General features: G+C 49.5%; 1 protein-coding gene across 1 annotated transcript in view; it reads right to left on the reverse strand.

The window, feature by feature from the left end:
- Positions 1–16,083, reverse strand: part of LOC133343849 (gamma-aminobutyric acid type B receptor subunit 1-like) — a 352,259-nt gene that overhangs the window by 95,016 nt on the left and 241,160 nt on the right. Inside the window, exon 7 of the mRNA XM_061553804.1 lies at positions 14,239–14,405. Coding sequence (XP_061409788.1) covers positions 14,239–14,405 — 167 coding nt within the window. The remainder of the gene's footprint in view (positions 1–14,238; positions 14,406–16,083) is intronic.

Here is a 16,083-nt window from a genome sequence, read left to right on the forward strand (position 1 = left end):
TTAAAAAAAAATTCTTGTGAAGAATGTCACAGGGTGAGAGGGGTGGTGGTGGTGGTGGGGTGGGGTAATATCCTCCCTACAGCAAATGGTCACATTTTGATAATAATTCCCCTGCAGCAATTACTGGGCTGCAGCGAGACGTGAACTGCTGACCTTGCGAAAACTGGCACAGCAGGGAGGGTGTTTTTGCCACAAGGATTCCCCATGCACTCACACACAAAGATCGCCCGTGTAGCCTTAACAGACTGTAGGGGCAAGTGCTGTTAGCGAGCACCTATGAAGGCCGGAACGGTACACGAGGGGGTGGGTGGCCAGCACCACGCCCGACCGCCTTTGTCTCCCCAGTGGCGATGTTTACACACCGCACCAGGTATTCATTTAAGGCTGAGTCGACCTAGGGGAGGCCCAGGACCGGTTCAGATAATCGTCACGGGTGTTAGCCGTGAGCGGGAATCGAACCTGGGTTGGCAGGTTCGTTAGGCAGCGCGCTAACCGCTACACTACCGCACCCACACACGCACACACCCACACACGCACACACCCACACACGCACCCACCCACACAGGAAAATATCTAATAGGTGACGTTTCAGGCAATGGGGCCATCATATATAAAAGAAATAAAAACATGAATAGCATTCATGTGCTCAAACGAATGGGCATTGTCCGAAACGATGGCTGTTAAATGTATATCTATTTTTCCTCTGAAGGCCACAGCGTTATTAACGAACGCATTGGACCTTTTAGCAATTCTTGCCGCTGTCTGTGCGGCATCACACCTAATTCGTTCCCCCTTTGCGACGATTTCAAGGTCTGCTGTTGACGACGTTCCGAGGATGAAAAAAAATTAACCCGTAAAAACAAAGTTTTTCACTATAAATCCTTTATATGCGTGGCATCGGTTTCATTTTATTATTCATTTCTGTTTTTCTTGAGTAAGAGTTTCATTTTTATCACATTGGTATTTTAAATTAAATATGAAATTTATTTTTCCTAAAAAGTGGAAAAATTTTGGGAAAAATTTTCACGAAAATAAATTGTCACGCACAACGAGTCTGTGTGCAAAATGTCAGCTCGATTGGATCACGGGAAGTGGGTTAAAAAACGACCAAAAGGTTTGCACGGTCGTAAGCACGCAAGCAAGCAAGCAGCCGTCCTCAGGTGGAGAACAGGTCTGTCTCTCCACCTGAGGACGGCTGCTTGCGTTGTGGCCGAAACGTCGTGAGAATTATTTTATGATGTTTTATTTTTATTATTTTATTATTTCCCTTCTACGTGACTTCACCGAAAGAACCAAGAAGATGCAATAATCCTGTAAATGACTGTTATTTTATACCATATGATTGCAATGTAAGCGCAGCATTTTCCAGGCCACTACTTTTATCTGTGCAAAGGCTCGGATAATAGGAAGAATTTAGCGCTTCTGGGTTGCCAGTTACGGGTCATGTTAGTCCACGAAAAAGCACGCGCAATAATTGGATTGTTCTTAGCTCATTTATATATCATTCATGTACAGCGTTGTGGGATGCAATTAGCAATAAATGACGCGATATAAAATGAAATTATTATTATCATCAATTTGGGCATGTGAATAACAGGCACATCAGACGTAAGGGATCCTTGGACAAGAGGCTATTCACGATCTTAACCACATGTTCCCACGCCCCATCCATTTATTTATTCCCACGCATACTTTGTTCTCACGTGAAATATATTTTTTTACAGGTAAGGGCCTCACTGAGCGTTTTTGCTTTTTGCAGAAGCGACGTGGCTTTTATCATCACGTGGAAAGTCACAGTCGGAGCGAAATACACTGAACGCATACCAATTCATAAATGTGGAGGGAAAAACCGGAGGGCCTGGAGAAAAAAATCCATGCGACCACAGGGAGAGAGACACCGCAAACTACAAATATACAGCAGCAGGCGTCAGGATCAGGATCGAACCCACGACCTCCTGTATACCAGGCGAGGTAGTTAACATCTCCTAGCCACCGTGATGATGATGATGAGAGAGAGAGACACGCAAACTCCAAATATACAGCAGGCGTCAGGGTCAGGATCGAACCCACGACCTCCTGTATACCAGGCGAGGTAGTTAAGATCTCCTAGCCACCGTGATGATGATGATGATGAGAGAGAAACACGCAAACTCCAAATATACAGCAGCAGGCGTCAGGGTCTGGATCGAACCCACGACCTCCTGTATACCAGGCGAGGTAGTTAACATCTCACCACCGCGGTGCCCCTAATTACGCCTGGGCCCCCTTGCTAGAGTCAGGGTTTCTCAGGCCAGTGCTCGAACAGCTGGAGACGTTTTAATTTCGTCGCTAATAGGGACCCGCACGCCTACGCTCCACCGCTTTTGGAAGGAAGGCAGCCGAGGTTTGGTGGATCAAACGGAGATTCGTGAAAACCCACAGGGCTATGTACGAGCTGTCCAGCAAATGGCAGCATATTGGCAGCGAGTGAAAACGTTCTTTTTGGGACGGCTGAACGTTTGCTTTGAAATGAATTACACGCGTTGCTGAATGCAATTCTGGAACTCCTCTTTCAAACGTTGATAACACTGGTCAACAAAAAAAACACATTTTTTTCTGGCCTGGACTTTTGCAGCTGTTTTAGACTAATTTCAGGGTGCCGATTCTAAATCTGATCTCAGATTTTGCTCTATCACATCTAATTTTTATGCTATCGGCATAACCCATTTTCATTGATTTTACCAGAAATTAACTGTCACTTATGATTGCAAGTTGTTGCGAGTCAGTGAATGCTTTAGTGTTAAAATATGGTGCTGTATTTTAGGATAGTATGTTTATAATATCATTTTATGTAGATATCCACATGTATTTAATATTTTCTTCCGCAGTTTTTATTGAAAATGTAATATTTGATATCTCAAAAACCTGACGTGATAGACAAAAACTGATGCCAGATTTGGAATCAGCACCCCAAAATTACATTAAAACCGTTGGAAAATCTTGTGCCAGAAAAAGTGTGTTGACCAGTGTAAGAAAATTTAACGGCCAGCAAACAGGAGAGCGTGCGCGGTCTCTGCTAGCGGGGCGCACGCTAAGAGCAGAGGTCGCAATCGGGTACCCAATACCCGTACCCTACCCGATACCCGGCTACCCGTTTGCAACCCTGGTGCGGCCGGGTACGGGTACGGGTAGGCCGTGAGTCCTGGTGAGTAACTGTTTGTCACTCATTTCCCAACGTCTTGTCTCTTCTCACAATTCAAGTTCCTAGAATCAACCCACCCGCGCCTGCAACATGGCTTCATCCCAGAGGTCGCAATCGGATACTCGATACCCGTACCCTACCCGATACCCGGCCGGGTACGGGTAGCCGGGTATTGGGTAGGGTACGGGTACCCGTTTGCGACCCTGGTGCGGCCGGGTACGGGTACGAGTAAGGAATCAAAACCCGTTTGCGACCTCTGGCTAGGAGACGGATGCCCCCAAACCCCCCCCCCCCACCCCACCCCCCCCGGGGGGTTCACCAATCGCGTCCACCTGCCACGGGGCCCTCTGCTAGCGGTGACCTTGCGCCGTCAATGTTTACGGACGTCCGTTTTCCCAATGAATTACATTTCCACGGGTTCACGGATCGCCGTGAGCCCTCCCGATGCGCGCTGCGTGCGGTGTCCGTGCCCTCTCGCGCCGAGTCTGGCTTCGAGAGCTGTTAGCCGCCTTACGTGCAAGAACCACGAATGAACGTGACGGTTTTTTTTGTTTTAGCGACTGGGTTGAGATATCAATGCAGCTGTCTGGAACGCTCTTCCTGCCGATATTAAGAAGACGCTGGGAGCTATGCACTTTGAAATCATCTAGATTGAAAACGAATACTGGTAGGAACCTCCTGGTTACACCAGCCCACATGGGATTATTGTGTCCGTCCGTCCGTCGTGTAGGGAGGGGCTGGGAGGGGAGGGTGGGGCTGGGTGGGGAGGGGAGAGGAGGGTGGGGAGGGGCTGGGTGGGGAGGGTGGGGAGGGGCTGGGTGGGGGGTGGGAGGGGTAGGGGTGGGTGTGGAGGGGCTGGTCACCCCGTGGTGCCCTTAAAAAACTCAACGTTTAACCTACTCACGCCGGCTTGTGCCCGCCCTCACAGTCGGGCATATTTGCAGAATACACCACGCCGCTGTTGACCCTGGCCATTGACCCTGGCCATTGACCGAGCAACCCAACGTTCCTACCAGCTCCCTCCGCAGGAATATGTTTTCTTCAGAACTGCTTTTGTGTTTAGCCTGTTGTCCCTCCCCCACACCTCTCATTAAGACGGTTGGCTACATACGGTACGAAAGAAGTTCAACATACATACATTTCACCTGAGCACCCGGCTTAAATCCAGGCAGCTGTGCACATTAATAATAATAGTTTTACAAATGTTACGTAGAGTCGTCATTCAAATGGCATCTCGTTGAGCAAGCGGAGGTGAAGCTGGGTGACAGTCAGGCGGTGCGCTAGCGTCAACAATTGCCAAAGCTCTGCATTCTTCTTGTTGGTTCTTTTGGTAAAGTCACCACGTAGAATGGAAATAATAAAATAATACAAATAAAACAATAAAATAATTCTCACGACGTTTCGGCCACAACGCAAGCAGCCGTCCTCAGGTGAAGAACAGGTCTGTCGAGAAGACAGAGTCTGAATGAGAGTCATCTGAATGAGAGGCATTCAGACTCTGTCTTCTCGACAGACCTGTTCTTCACCTGAGGACGGCTGCTTGCGTTGTGGCCGAAACGTCGTGAGAATTATTTTATTCGTTTATTTGTATTATTTTATTATTTCCATTCTACGTGACTTTACCGAACGAACCAACAAGATGAATCCCTGCAGTCACGAAAGAAGCTTTAAATCGAAATTTAACTCTGCATTCCTCTATTTGCTTTCAGCCAATGAATGAGTGTTCATAGCTTGCGGAGAGGAAACCAGCGGACCATGGAAGAAAAACCCACGGGTGCAAGGAGGCAACATTATATCCCATGCAGAAGGAACAAATGATTTTAGTCTGCACTTTGTTCTAACAACATCTTCATAATAATTCATAATAAACGTTTTTGGGTTTAGATCGCGTTATTTATAAATGTGTCGTAACCCTCCACCACCCGACACGGCCAATCAGCAAAAAAGTGTCACGTTGACAAAAGACAAATAGTTCACTGCTTTAGCCCACCGGTGTGTTGAAGCGTGAAACCACAACATTTTTAATTTTTGAGTAGTACGACGTTTCGCTGGTAATTGCATCAAGCATCATCGGGCAATTCGCCAGAATGATGAGTAATATTGGTCGCGAAAGGTCGCGAAAGCCTACGTGTAACACTCTTGGCCAGCCAGGGTACGGGCACCTACTAGATGCCCACGGGACGACGGAGTTTCACAGCCCATCTATGTGTGTTTCACCAACCCTCGCTGCTGCTGCTTCCACAGCGCTGGATTACTGGTAGCAACGTGCAGTGTAATTCTAGATTTGAAGCTTTCGTGACTGCAAGGATTCATATTCTTGGGTTTTTTTCGGTAAAGTCACGTAGGTAAAAAAAAATACTTTTATTATTTTTTTCGCGGTTCAAGTTTCGCGGCCTCAGTGCATCGCGGATTTTTCGAACTGATTTAAAGGCCTCATTATACCTGTGCAGTAACACCATCATCATCATCATTCATCATCACATTCATAGAACTGCACAGGTCTGTAATCGTCGTCATTGTCATCGTCATTGTCATCGTCGTCGTCGTCATTACTGGAGTCAAGTCTCAAGATACTACTGTCGTTGGTGAGTGTAGATCACCATAATACGTATCGTATGAGAGAGAGAGAATGTATAATATTAAGGTTTTATAATTAAATAGATTTAAGTAAAATATATATAAAGTATAAATATACATATTTTAAACATTCTGGTACCCACACACACATATACGGAAATTCCTAGGGAGCCAATCCTACTTCGCGGATTTTCACATATTAACCGCGATAAACGAGGGATCACTGTACGTGACTTTACCGAAAAAACCCAAGAATACGTGCAGTGTAGCCACCAACGCTCGGCATTAGGAAGTCCACGTGTAATTGCGTCTGCAATAATATTTTTTTTCTTTTATTTCTCTCTCCACGCCGGCTAGTCAAAAAATAATTCTTATTTCATTGAAGGGCGATTTTATTTTCTTCTCATCATTTCGTAATCTACAATTCTGCGAGCGACATTACGTTGTAATTTGCTGTCATTTGATAATGGGATCCAAGATTTGGTTCAAGTGTGGAGCGGCGAGGTTTTAAATAAATTATACAAATTTATGCAGGGGATTACCAATGCGTGGCATTTGCTGTCACGTGTGGTATTTAAGATCCTGCGGGATCATCATTTGCAAGGCCACTTGCACGTTTTGTCAGCCTGAATATGATATTTTAAAAATGGCTTAAAAATAAATGGAACATTTAGGTGACCCGGTGGCATTAGGCAGCTTGCGCCCGTTTTTGAGATGCTGTAGCCGGAGTCTCTGAGAGCCTGCTGGATTTTAATCTGGGTTTTAGGCACCCACAGTTAACCCTTTCCCACTTCCAAGGCGTCTGCAAGTTGCAGGGTGGGTCTCGGAACGTTCAACCGGCTCAGCGTTCATTAAATCCTTTATATTAAGTTCACTTGCTTGCTTGCTTGCGCGCTTACGACCGTGCAAATCTTTCGGTCGTTTTTTAACCCACTTCCCGTGATCCAATCGAGCTGACATTTTGCACACAGACTCGTTGTGCGTGACAATTTATTTTCGTGAAAAAAAATTTCCAAAATTTTCCACTTTTTAGGAAATTTCTTTTTTTCATATTTAATTTAAAATACCAATGTGATAAAAATGAAACGCTTACTCAAGAAAAACAGAAATGAATAATAAAATAAAACCGATGCCACGCATATAAAAGATTATAGTGAAAAACTTTTTTTTACGGGTTAATTTTGTATTTCTAGAGGCATAGTGCCACTGTCTTTAAAGACATTGTACTCACCACACAGAACTGTAGCGACACGACCACACTCTACGATAGCTGGCGCCAAACTGTGCCACACGCCCTCTCGCATGGCTTTGTGGGAGCCTCGGCACCGCTAGATTTGTTACATTTTATTTTTTCGAAAACCGTCATCGGAATGGGAAAGGCTTAATCTGGGTTCTCAAGCGTAGATAATTCATGGTGCTTATTTTCCGAAACGCTGATAACTTTAGCTTCGTCATTTATATAAACATACGACACTCTTATTATCTATTACATCTTTGGCAGTGCTGCTTGTTCTTGGCCTCTTGATGCTTTGGGTATTTGGGGCCTTTGAGCCTGCTCTCGGCTAATTTTTGGGGACAAAAAATTTAAGGTAAAAAAATTCAGCAGGAAAGACGTGAAATGGATTTCCACGTTGGTGTATATAAAATGTCCTGATGCTAAAGGTGCCAGTGTCGAGATGCATCGATTAAGCCGTTAAAATCAATTACTCACACTCTCGGTTACATGCATTTAATATTTGCGTTGTTATTATTATTTTTCGATTCGTATAGCTCGGACGTAATGGGTTCACGTGACCCCTGCAGCCACTAGAGGCTGCTACAATAAAATAAGAATTAAAAAAAATCCTGATTCAAGAAGACATCCCCAAATTGTGACCGGCCTATATGTTTGTTATTTTTTTTGTGTGTATGGATTTTTTTTTAAATAAGCCCACATGAAGCCAAACCATACCAGAATTGAAATCAAAGGTCAATATTTTAAATTGAATGCAGGCTTTCCACTGGTAACCAGTCTCCTCCTTGTTGGTGCTCCGCCACCTTAACGGCTGCTCCCTGGCTGCCATCTTCTCCATCTTTCTCTGTGCTCTGTCCCCTCCTCTTCTTTATTTCCACAAACGCCCCTCTTCCCTCGAGCGGATGTGTGTTCGTATGTACAGTAAAACCTTGGATTGCGAGCATAATTCGTTCCGGAAATGTGCTTGTAATCCAAAGCACTCGTACATCAAAGCACTCGTATATCAAAGCACTCGTATATCAAAGCACTCGTATATCAAAGCACTCGTTTATCAGTTGTGATCACGTGACGCTCGGCAGACAAAGCGTACACACGTACTACTCGTATTGCAAGACCTCGCTCGTTTATCAAATGAATATTTATTAAAAAAATTGCTCGTCTTGAAAAACACTCGCAGACCAAGTGACTCGCAATCCAAGGTTTTACTTTACGTTTAACTTCTTTCACACCATACGTAGCTAACCGTGCTCATCGTAGGTGCGGGCAGGAGGGGGGGGGAGTATTCAAACGAAACACAAAAAGCCATCGTAAAGGAATGAGTTTCAATCTAGAAGATTTAAAAATCCATAGCTCCAAGTGGCTCCCTAATATCAGAAGAAAGAGCGTTCCAGACGGCTGCAGAATCGCGTTTGAAAGCACGCGATGCGGTGTCCACCATCTTTGTTCGACAGCTACCAGAGGTCGCAATCGGGTACCCGATACCCGTACCCTACCCGATACCCGGCAACCCGTACCTGGCCGGGTACGGGTACGGGTACCTGTTTGCGACCCTGGTGCGGTCGGGTACGGGTAGGCCGTGAGTCACTGGTGAATCACCGTTTGTCACTCATTTCCCAACGTCTTGTCTCTTATCACAATTCAAGTTCCTAGAATCAACCCACCCGCGCCTGCAACATGGTAATTGCATCCAGCATCATCGGGCAATTCGCCAGAATTCGCCAGAATCGCCCGATGGTGCTGGATGCAATTACCAGCGAAACGTCGTACAACTCAACCATTGTAAATGTTGTGGATTCACTCTTCAACACACCGGTGTGGGGCTAAAGCAGTGAACTATTTGTCTTTTGTCAACGTGACACTTTTTTGCTGATTGACCGTGTCGGGTGGCGGAGGGTTACGACACATTTATAAATAACGCGATCTAACCCAAAAACGTTGATTATGAATAAAATTGGACGCGAAAGCCTACGTGTTAAAGGGTGAACACTCCTTGCGTTCTTCTTTTAAAGCCTCACCTCTTCTCTACTGCACATTTCTCTTCCCTCCCCTAACCCCTCCACTCCTTCCCGTTCCTCCCCTACCCTTTCGTGATCCCTCTATCGCTGTTACTGTCAACTGCGTAATCCCATTCCGTGTCACCGTTCTGCAAGCTGCGTCGTCAAGCGCATCGAGTGAAGGCGCCTCTCTGTATGAATTCGATTAGATCTCAGTAGTGATTCCGTGATGTCTTCTTCCACGGGGGGGTCCTGGTCTCGAATACACGGGGGTGACGCATGCGACTCTGCGAGAGTTCAGAACGGTGACATCATCTCGCGGCACGATGCCCAGAGAGAAGAAATGGAATAAAATTGGGAAGAGGAAAAAAAATCAAAACCTAATTACTTTTTTTTTAAAGTCACCTGCCATGCACTCACTAGGAGGCAATCACAAATATTTCAAATGCGCGAGCGGGCGGGCACTTGTGCGTGCGTGCGTGTGTGCGTGTGTGTGCAGGCGTGCGTGCGTGTGCTCTGAGTCTCCGAGATTATTTTTTACGGATCGAGGTCGGCCTACATGTTTTTTTTATTTTTTTTCTCTTAGCTTCAATTATCAGGCATTTTAAAATCTCGAAGAGAAAAAAAAAAACAGCTCCACTGCAGTGGATTGGCCTGGGGGTTTTCGGGAATGAAATGCCCGGCTCCGGTAAAGGGAGCCAGATTGTGACGTAACTCTCCTGCGAGCCCTAACTCAACCGGGGAGACTGCCAAAAATGCCTAGCACCTCACAGATTACTTCAAATCCCCCCGAGGATTATCTGAACGTCGGGATTAAGCAAATTGCGATGGCAAATACCTCGATTTTTGCCCGTAAGATCCTAAAAAATAACACAACAATGTCTGCGCATTTATAAGTGGGGGGCGGGGGTGGGGGTTATTTTGTTGTTAAAAGGTTTAGATGTCATTTTTTTTTACGTACGCCAGCAAAGCTGTGAATTGTTTGTACGCATATAGGCAAACGTATATCCAAAAACACTAAAATCGGGTATCCTTAATGCAATCAGGTGAGAACCTTGCAAAATGAATTATAACTTTTGCAAGGGTGCCCATGCGTTTATTCGTAAAAAAAAACAAAAACGCTAAATGATTTCCTCCGGCTCAAACGGGCAATGAGGCATTGGTGCCCATCATCTCCATTTTGCAGCCCCGCAGAGCCAGTGGTGGAAATTCCACATTCTTTTGGCAGGACGAGTATCCATCGAACAACAATTGTGTTTGTAAGTATGTTGAACTCCTTTCTTCCGCACCTTTGATTTAGCCAACCATGCTAAATCAGAGGTGTGCGGGGGAAGGACAACAAACTAAACACAAAAAGTGGTACCAATTTTATCGACCCCATCGTGATGATGGGTTGAGTCAGCCCCCCCCCACAGCCAGGATTTGAACCCGCAACCTTCCCATCGCGAAGCGTCCGCGCTTCTGCCCGCAGGGCCACCGTTTTTTTTAGACACGCGAAATTAAATTAAACGAGACCAATGGAAATTGCAGCTTCAACATTTTGAGTTATGACACGGGCACACACATGGCCCTTGCTCCCCCAAATGACGTCACGGGCTCTTTAAACGCCTACCTCCCCCCCACAGTCGATGGCACACATTCCTTACAGAATTCCCTGCAGGATTCACCGAGCATCTCCGAATGTCAGCAGCAGAAAGGGCCAGCGCACACCAATCCAGAGGTCGCCGGTTCAATTCCATCTCCTGCAGGCTCGGCCGTTGAATCAACAGAGCAAGCTTCTTAAATCCCCCCCGCCACCACCACCCGCCTCCCCATCCCCTCCTCCATGGCCTCTGTGCACCCCGCGCACGTGGGTGGGGTAAAGGGTGGGTGCTCACGCGGCCTAAACTGTTCCCTAGGGAGGAGAGGGCTACGTAGAGCTGCCTGGAGTCGGAGTCATCTTTTGCCAGCAGAGGTAATGAGCAGAGGTCGCAACCGGGTACCCGATACCCGTACCCTACCCGATACCCGTTTGCGACCCTGGTGCGGCCGGGTACGGGTAGACCGTGAGTCACTGGTGAGTAACCGTTTGTCACTCATTTCCCAACGTCTTGTCTCTTCTCACAATTCAAGTTCCTAGAATCAACCCACCCGCGCCTGCAACATGGCTTCGTCCCAGAGGTCGCAATCAGATACCCGTACCCTACCCGTACGGGTACGGCCGGGTACGGGTACCCGTTTGCGACCCTGGTGCGGCCGGGTACGGGTACGGGTAAGGAATCAAAACCCGTTTGCGACCTCTGGTACGGAGCGAGCAATAATTAGGGCTACATCATCTCCATCCCTGTGCCCTACACGCATCAACCATCGGGGTCCGCGCAAATCGGCCGAGCGGCGAGCAAGTGATGATGCCCCCCCCGCCCTGCGCCAAGGCTACTCTGAGGCTACGTCAATTACTCCCGACTCGCACGGCAAGAGAGAGAGAGAGACGCAAAAAATGCCCCGCATCGCCCGCCGTGCGCGAGCACTTGATCAGCGGTCGTTTAGCAACGCTAATTAGTTTTAAGCCCAGGCAACTTTTCTTTGTTACCAAGGCCCCAATTAACACGGCGGCTGCGGCTTCGTTCGGAACGCTCCAGGCCACCCGGCGCAACGCCCAGGAGGAATGGAGCGGACAGGGTACCCGCGGTTGCTAGGAGATGTTAACTCCGCCGCCCGGTATACAGGAGGTCGTGCGTTCGATCCTGACCCTGACGACGCCTGGATTTTTCTCTGGGTCCTCCGGTTTTCCCCTCCACATTCAGAAACAACATCACGTTGCTATGAATGTCCACGTGCTAAGCTACTTTGTTAAGCTGTCATTTGTGATAGCTAGGTCACTTTAACAAGAGCTGTATAGTTTACTTTGTAGAATAAAAAGTTTAGTTTAGTTTACACAGGTGCGAGCGTCATCGCTGTATATACCAGCGGAACATCTCCTAGCAGCGCCCACTGAATATGATAACCGCGTGGGGAATTCCCAACTGTTCCAGGGACATCTGACCAGCAGTAGAAGAGTAGGCCAAATACACTCCTCTTAGGGGCTGGCTCACTGGAACCCACCCCTATCCAGCGCAGGCCCTTCCGCCAGCAGGAGCTCGAAGCGGCAATAAATTGCGCCTTTATCTCGGTAACCCTTTCTGTGAGGACGTACCCGCACTACGATATGCGCGAGCGCGATTGGACGAGACAGCGTTTAAACAGTGTCGTAATTGCAGCTGTAGTGTTCCTTAGCACATTCAATCAAACTACACACAATGGGTCCCCCCTTGACCCAAAACCTCACGCTGCTCTATAATTCTCGATTACAAAGGCGACGTCGGCGATGAAGGTGGTGACGCTTCAGGTTCGTGCTCGTACGCCGCCGGGTTCACACCTTCCCTGTCGTCGCTGCTCGGTTGGGGTTACGTACGGTGCGAAAGAACGCACAACGACACCCGCCATTCGTCACTAAGCGTCGTCCGATGTCACCGCGAGAGCCTGTGCCAGGTCAGGTGCACTTTGAGGTCACGTGAAGTGTCGAAGGCTCGCTCTTGGCAGGTGGTCACGGGACAGACCCAGGGGCCATGACAGAGATGATTGGCAGATGCACCAGCTGTGCCCCCCCTACTGTGCCAAACATACAAGCGATAAAGACAAAGATCTCCCGTATAGCCTTAACAGACTTTTGAGGCAAGTGCTGTTAGCGAGCACCTATGAAGGCCGATACGGCCCACGAGGAGGTGGGTGGCCAGCACCACGTCCAACCGCCTTTGTCTCCCCAGTGGCGATGCTTATTTCAGGCTGAGTCGACCTAGGGGAGGCCCAGGACCGGTTGAGATATTAGTCACTGGTGTACATACACGTACAACCATAGATGACATATTCAAAGCGGTGTCCCCCTGTTGTAAAGACTCAAACAACAACAGCAGTGTATGCAACCTCGCCGTTGTGTGCCACTGCGTCGGTGCAAGTTCAAATCCCAAAAAACGAGCTTGAATTACCGGTGAATTTCGATACAGTTACTGCCGCGGCATAAAGACCAGCACAAATCCGGGGGTTTGCCGGTTCCGTCTCCTGGCGTGGCAGGTTAAACGATGCGGACGTTTCTTAAATCCGTCCGTCTGCCCAGCAGCAGTATAAATGGGTCGGCGACAGCTGATCGGCAGGCAGGTTCATGCGCGGTGGGGTAAAAGTGTGGGGTGACTCCCACCTCTTCCCAGTTTGTGTGGCCAGCGTGGAAGAGTAGGCCAAAACACCCTTCCCCTAGAGGGGGCTCTCCATAAGCTCGCTCGAGTAGAGCGGCAGCGGTGGCGATAGCGAGAAACTGCAGGGCTGCGCTTTTACCCATATCAGCAATGTATTTCACAAATCGATCCCCGCCTCCCCCACCAGCCCCTCTCCACCACCCCCTCCACCCCCCGCCAAAAAAAAATGCGGTGGAAATTTTCCAAAATTTTTTTTTTTTAAAGACGGATTTTCCTGCAAAACGAGATAAGGCATTTCAAGAAACTCTCTCTCACACGCGCGCGGGCGGCGAGAACGTCAATCAATAACCCGCCGTTCCTATTCACCATTTGCGGGGCCCCAATAAATGCGGCGGGCGCTTTAATTAACGTGGAGCGCACACGCCACGAGCGACCACACGAAATGAGATACTGCGTGTTTTTTAAAATATATTTTTTCCATCATTTTATCGTTGCGTCGTTTTGTGAGCAACGCACGCCACGCACCTTCTCAATCAATCATCCACTCACTCACCGTCTCACCCACCCACTCACTTAAGCCACTCACTAACTCACCTAATCATTTCGTCACTCAATCACCGTCACGCTCACCGACTCGCTCACCGTCTCTCACTCACCTACTTGCCATCGAACAAGGTGAGACCTCATCTCGTGGGAGAGCAGCAATGCAATTGTCAGAACCTACGTGTCACCTTCATCCCTTTCAAAAATCATCAGCAAGACCAGCACCACGCCCGGCCGCCTTTGTCTCCCCGAGCGGCGATGTTTACACACCGCACCAGGAAATCATTTTGAGGCTGAGTCGACCTAGGGGAGGTCCAGGACCGGTTCAGATAATTAATCGTCACCGGCGTTGACCGTGAGCGTGAATCGAACCGGGGTCGCCGGGTTGGCAGTGCGGCGCGTTTCGCCGCACACGCACGCACGCACGCGCACGCACGCGAACGCGCGCACGCACGCGCACGCACGCGAACGCGCGCGCACGCGAACGCGCACGCACGGACTCACCATGCTGTTGGTGTGGATGATTTTCAGCTCATTCTCCGGCAGAATGTCCGAACGCTTGTTGACGTCGTCCAGGGCCATGTGGGCTGCCGGGTCGCACGCCTGCCCTCCTGGCCAGCCGCCGCTCATGGGGAAGAGGCCTCCGATGTAGAGGGCGCGCTTCCCTGTGGCTGCCCGGGCAGGTTGGGGGCACAGCAGCAGCAGCAGCAGAGCGGTGAGAAGGAGCAGAGAGGACTGCGACGACGATGGCAGCAGCGGTCGCCGGAACCCACGGAGAGGGCGACATTGCCACGCACAAAAAAGCCCCATGGCTCGCTGCGCCGATACCCGTCTCGATCGGCACCACCAGCGGCACCACCACCACCAGTAGCAGCAGCAGCAGCAGCAGCAGCTCTCCCCCCCCCCCCAACCACTCGAAGGATTACGGCGTTGTTTTTGGAAGCGCCGCGAAGTTGGCTCGGCACGGTTGAAATAAATAAAATAACCACGGCGCAAGGATGAGATGGATAATTACGGCAAACGCGATGCAGGCACGCACGCACGCACGCGCGCGCGCACCCGCGCGGTCTGTGCGGGTGTTTCTGCAGCGGTGCGTGTGCGCGCGCGTTGATGGTTTTTTGCGCTCGCAACGATTCCGATCGGTGGCGACTCTGGGAGAGAGAAGCGTCGTTCTTGTGCGACTGCGGAGCGAGCGAGCGATGCTGCTGCTGCTGCTGATGCCGTCGCCTCTGCAGATGAATCACTGTCCCGTTACGTGCCGCCTTTATCTATCTCGCGTTTCAACCGCTCAGTCTCTGTCGCAGCCCCCTTCCGCCACACACCCCCCACACACCCCCCACCCCCAACACCATCCACCGTCACCGCCACACGGCTCCCGCTAGGTTCCCGTATTACTCGGTCGACCGCCGACTAATGACGGCGGTGGTTGGAAAAATCAGAAAACACGGATCAGAGATCATTGCTGCCGTCCTGGCTCGTCACAGCCAAAGCCCCCGGTGTGGCGTTGTTTTTTTTTTGTCTTCGCCAATGCGTAGGCGGTGCTGCCGATATCAAAGATGCAAGCCAGCGAGAGAGAGAGAACTCTCTCACCGCTGTTTCTCACCCTGCGGTCTCTCTGTCACTGCTGTCTCTGCCATGCTGTCTCTCTCTGCTGTCTCTACCATGCTGTCTCTCTGTCTCCGCTGTCTCTCTCTCCGCTGTCTCTCTCTCCGCTGTCTCTCTCACCACTGTCTCTCGCCCTGCGGTCTCTCTGTCACTGCTGTCTCTGCATGCTGTCTCTGTGTCTCGCTCTCTCTCTCTCTCCGCTGTCTCTCTCTCCGCTGTCTCTCTCACCACTGTCTCTCACCCTGCGGTCTCTCTGTCACTGCTGTCTCTGCATGCTGTCTCTGTGTCTCGCTCTCTCTCTCTCTCCGCTGTCTCTCTCTCCGCTGTCTCTCTCACCACTGTCTCTCACCCTGCGGTCTCTCTGTCACTGCTGTCTCTGCATGCTGTCTCTCTCTCTGCTGTCTCTGCCATGCTGTCTCTCTGTGTCTCGCTGTCTCTCTCTCCGCTGTCTCTCTCACCGCTATCTCTCACCCTGCGGTCTCTCTGTCACTGCTGTCTCTGCATGCTGTCTCTCTCTCTGCTGTCTCTGCCATGCTGTCTCTGTGTCTCGCTGTCTCTCTCTCTCTCTCTCCGCTGTCTCTCTCTCCGCTGTCTCTCTCACCACTGTCTCTCACCCTGCGGTCTCTCTGTCACTGCTGTCTCTGCATGCTGTCTCTCTCTCTGCTGTCTCTGCCATGCTGTCTCTGTGTCTCGCTGTCTCTCTCTCTCTCTCTCTCCGCTGTCTCTCTCTCCGCTGTCTCTCTC

Source organism: Lethenteron reissneri, chromosome 1 (assembly GCF_015708825.2).
Source record: "Lethenteron reissneri isolate LAM-NWPU_2019-01 chromosome 1, ASM1570882v1, whole genome shotgun sequence".
Classification (NCBI taxonomy): Eukaryota; Metazoa; Chordata; class Hyperoartia; order Petromyzontiformes; family Petromyzontidae; genus Lethenteron; species Lethenteron reissneri.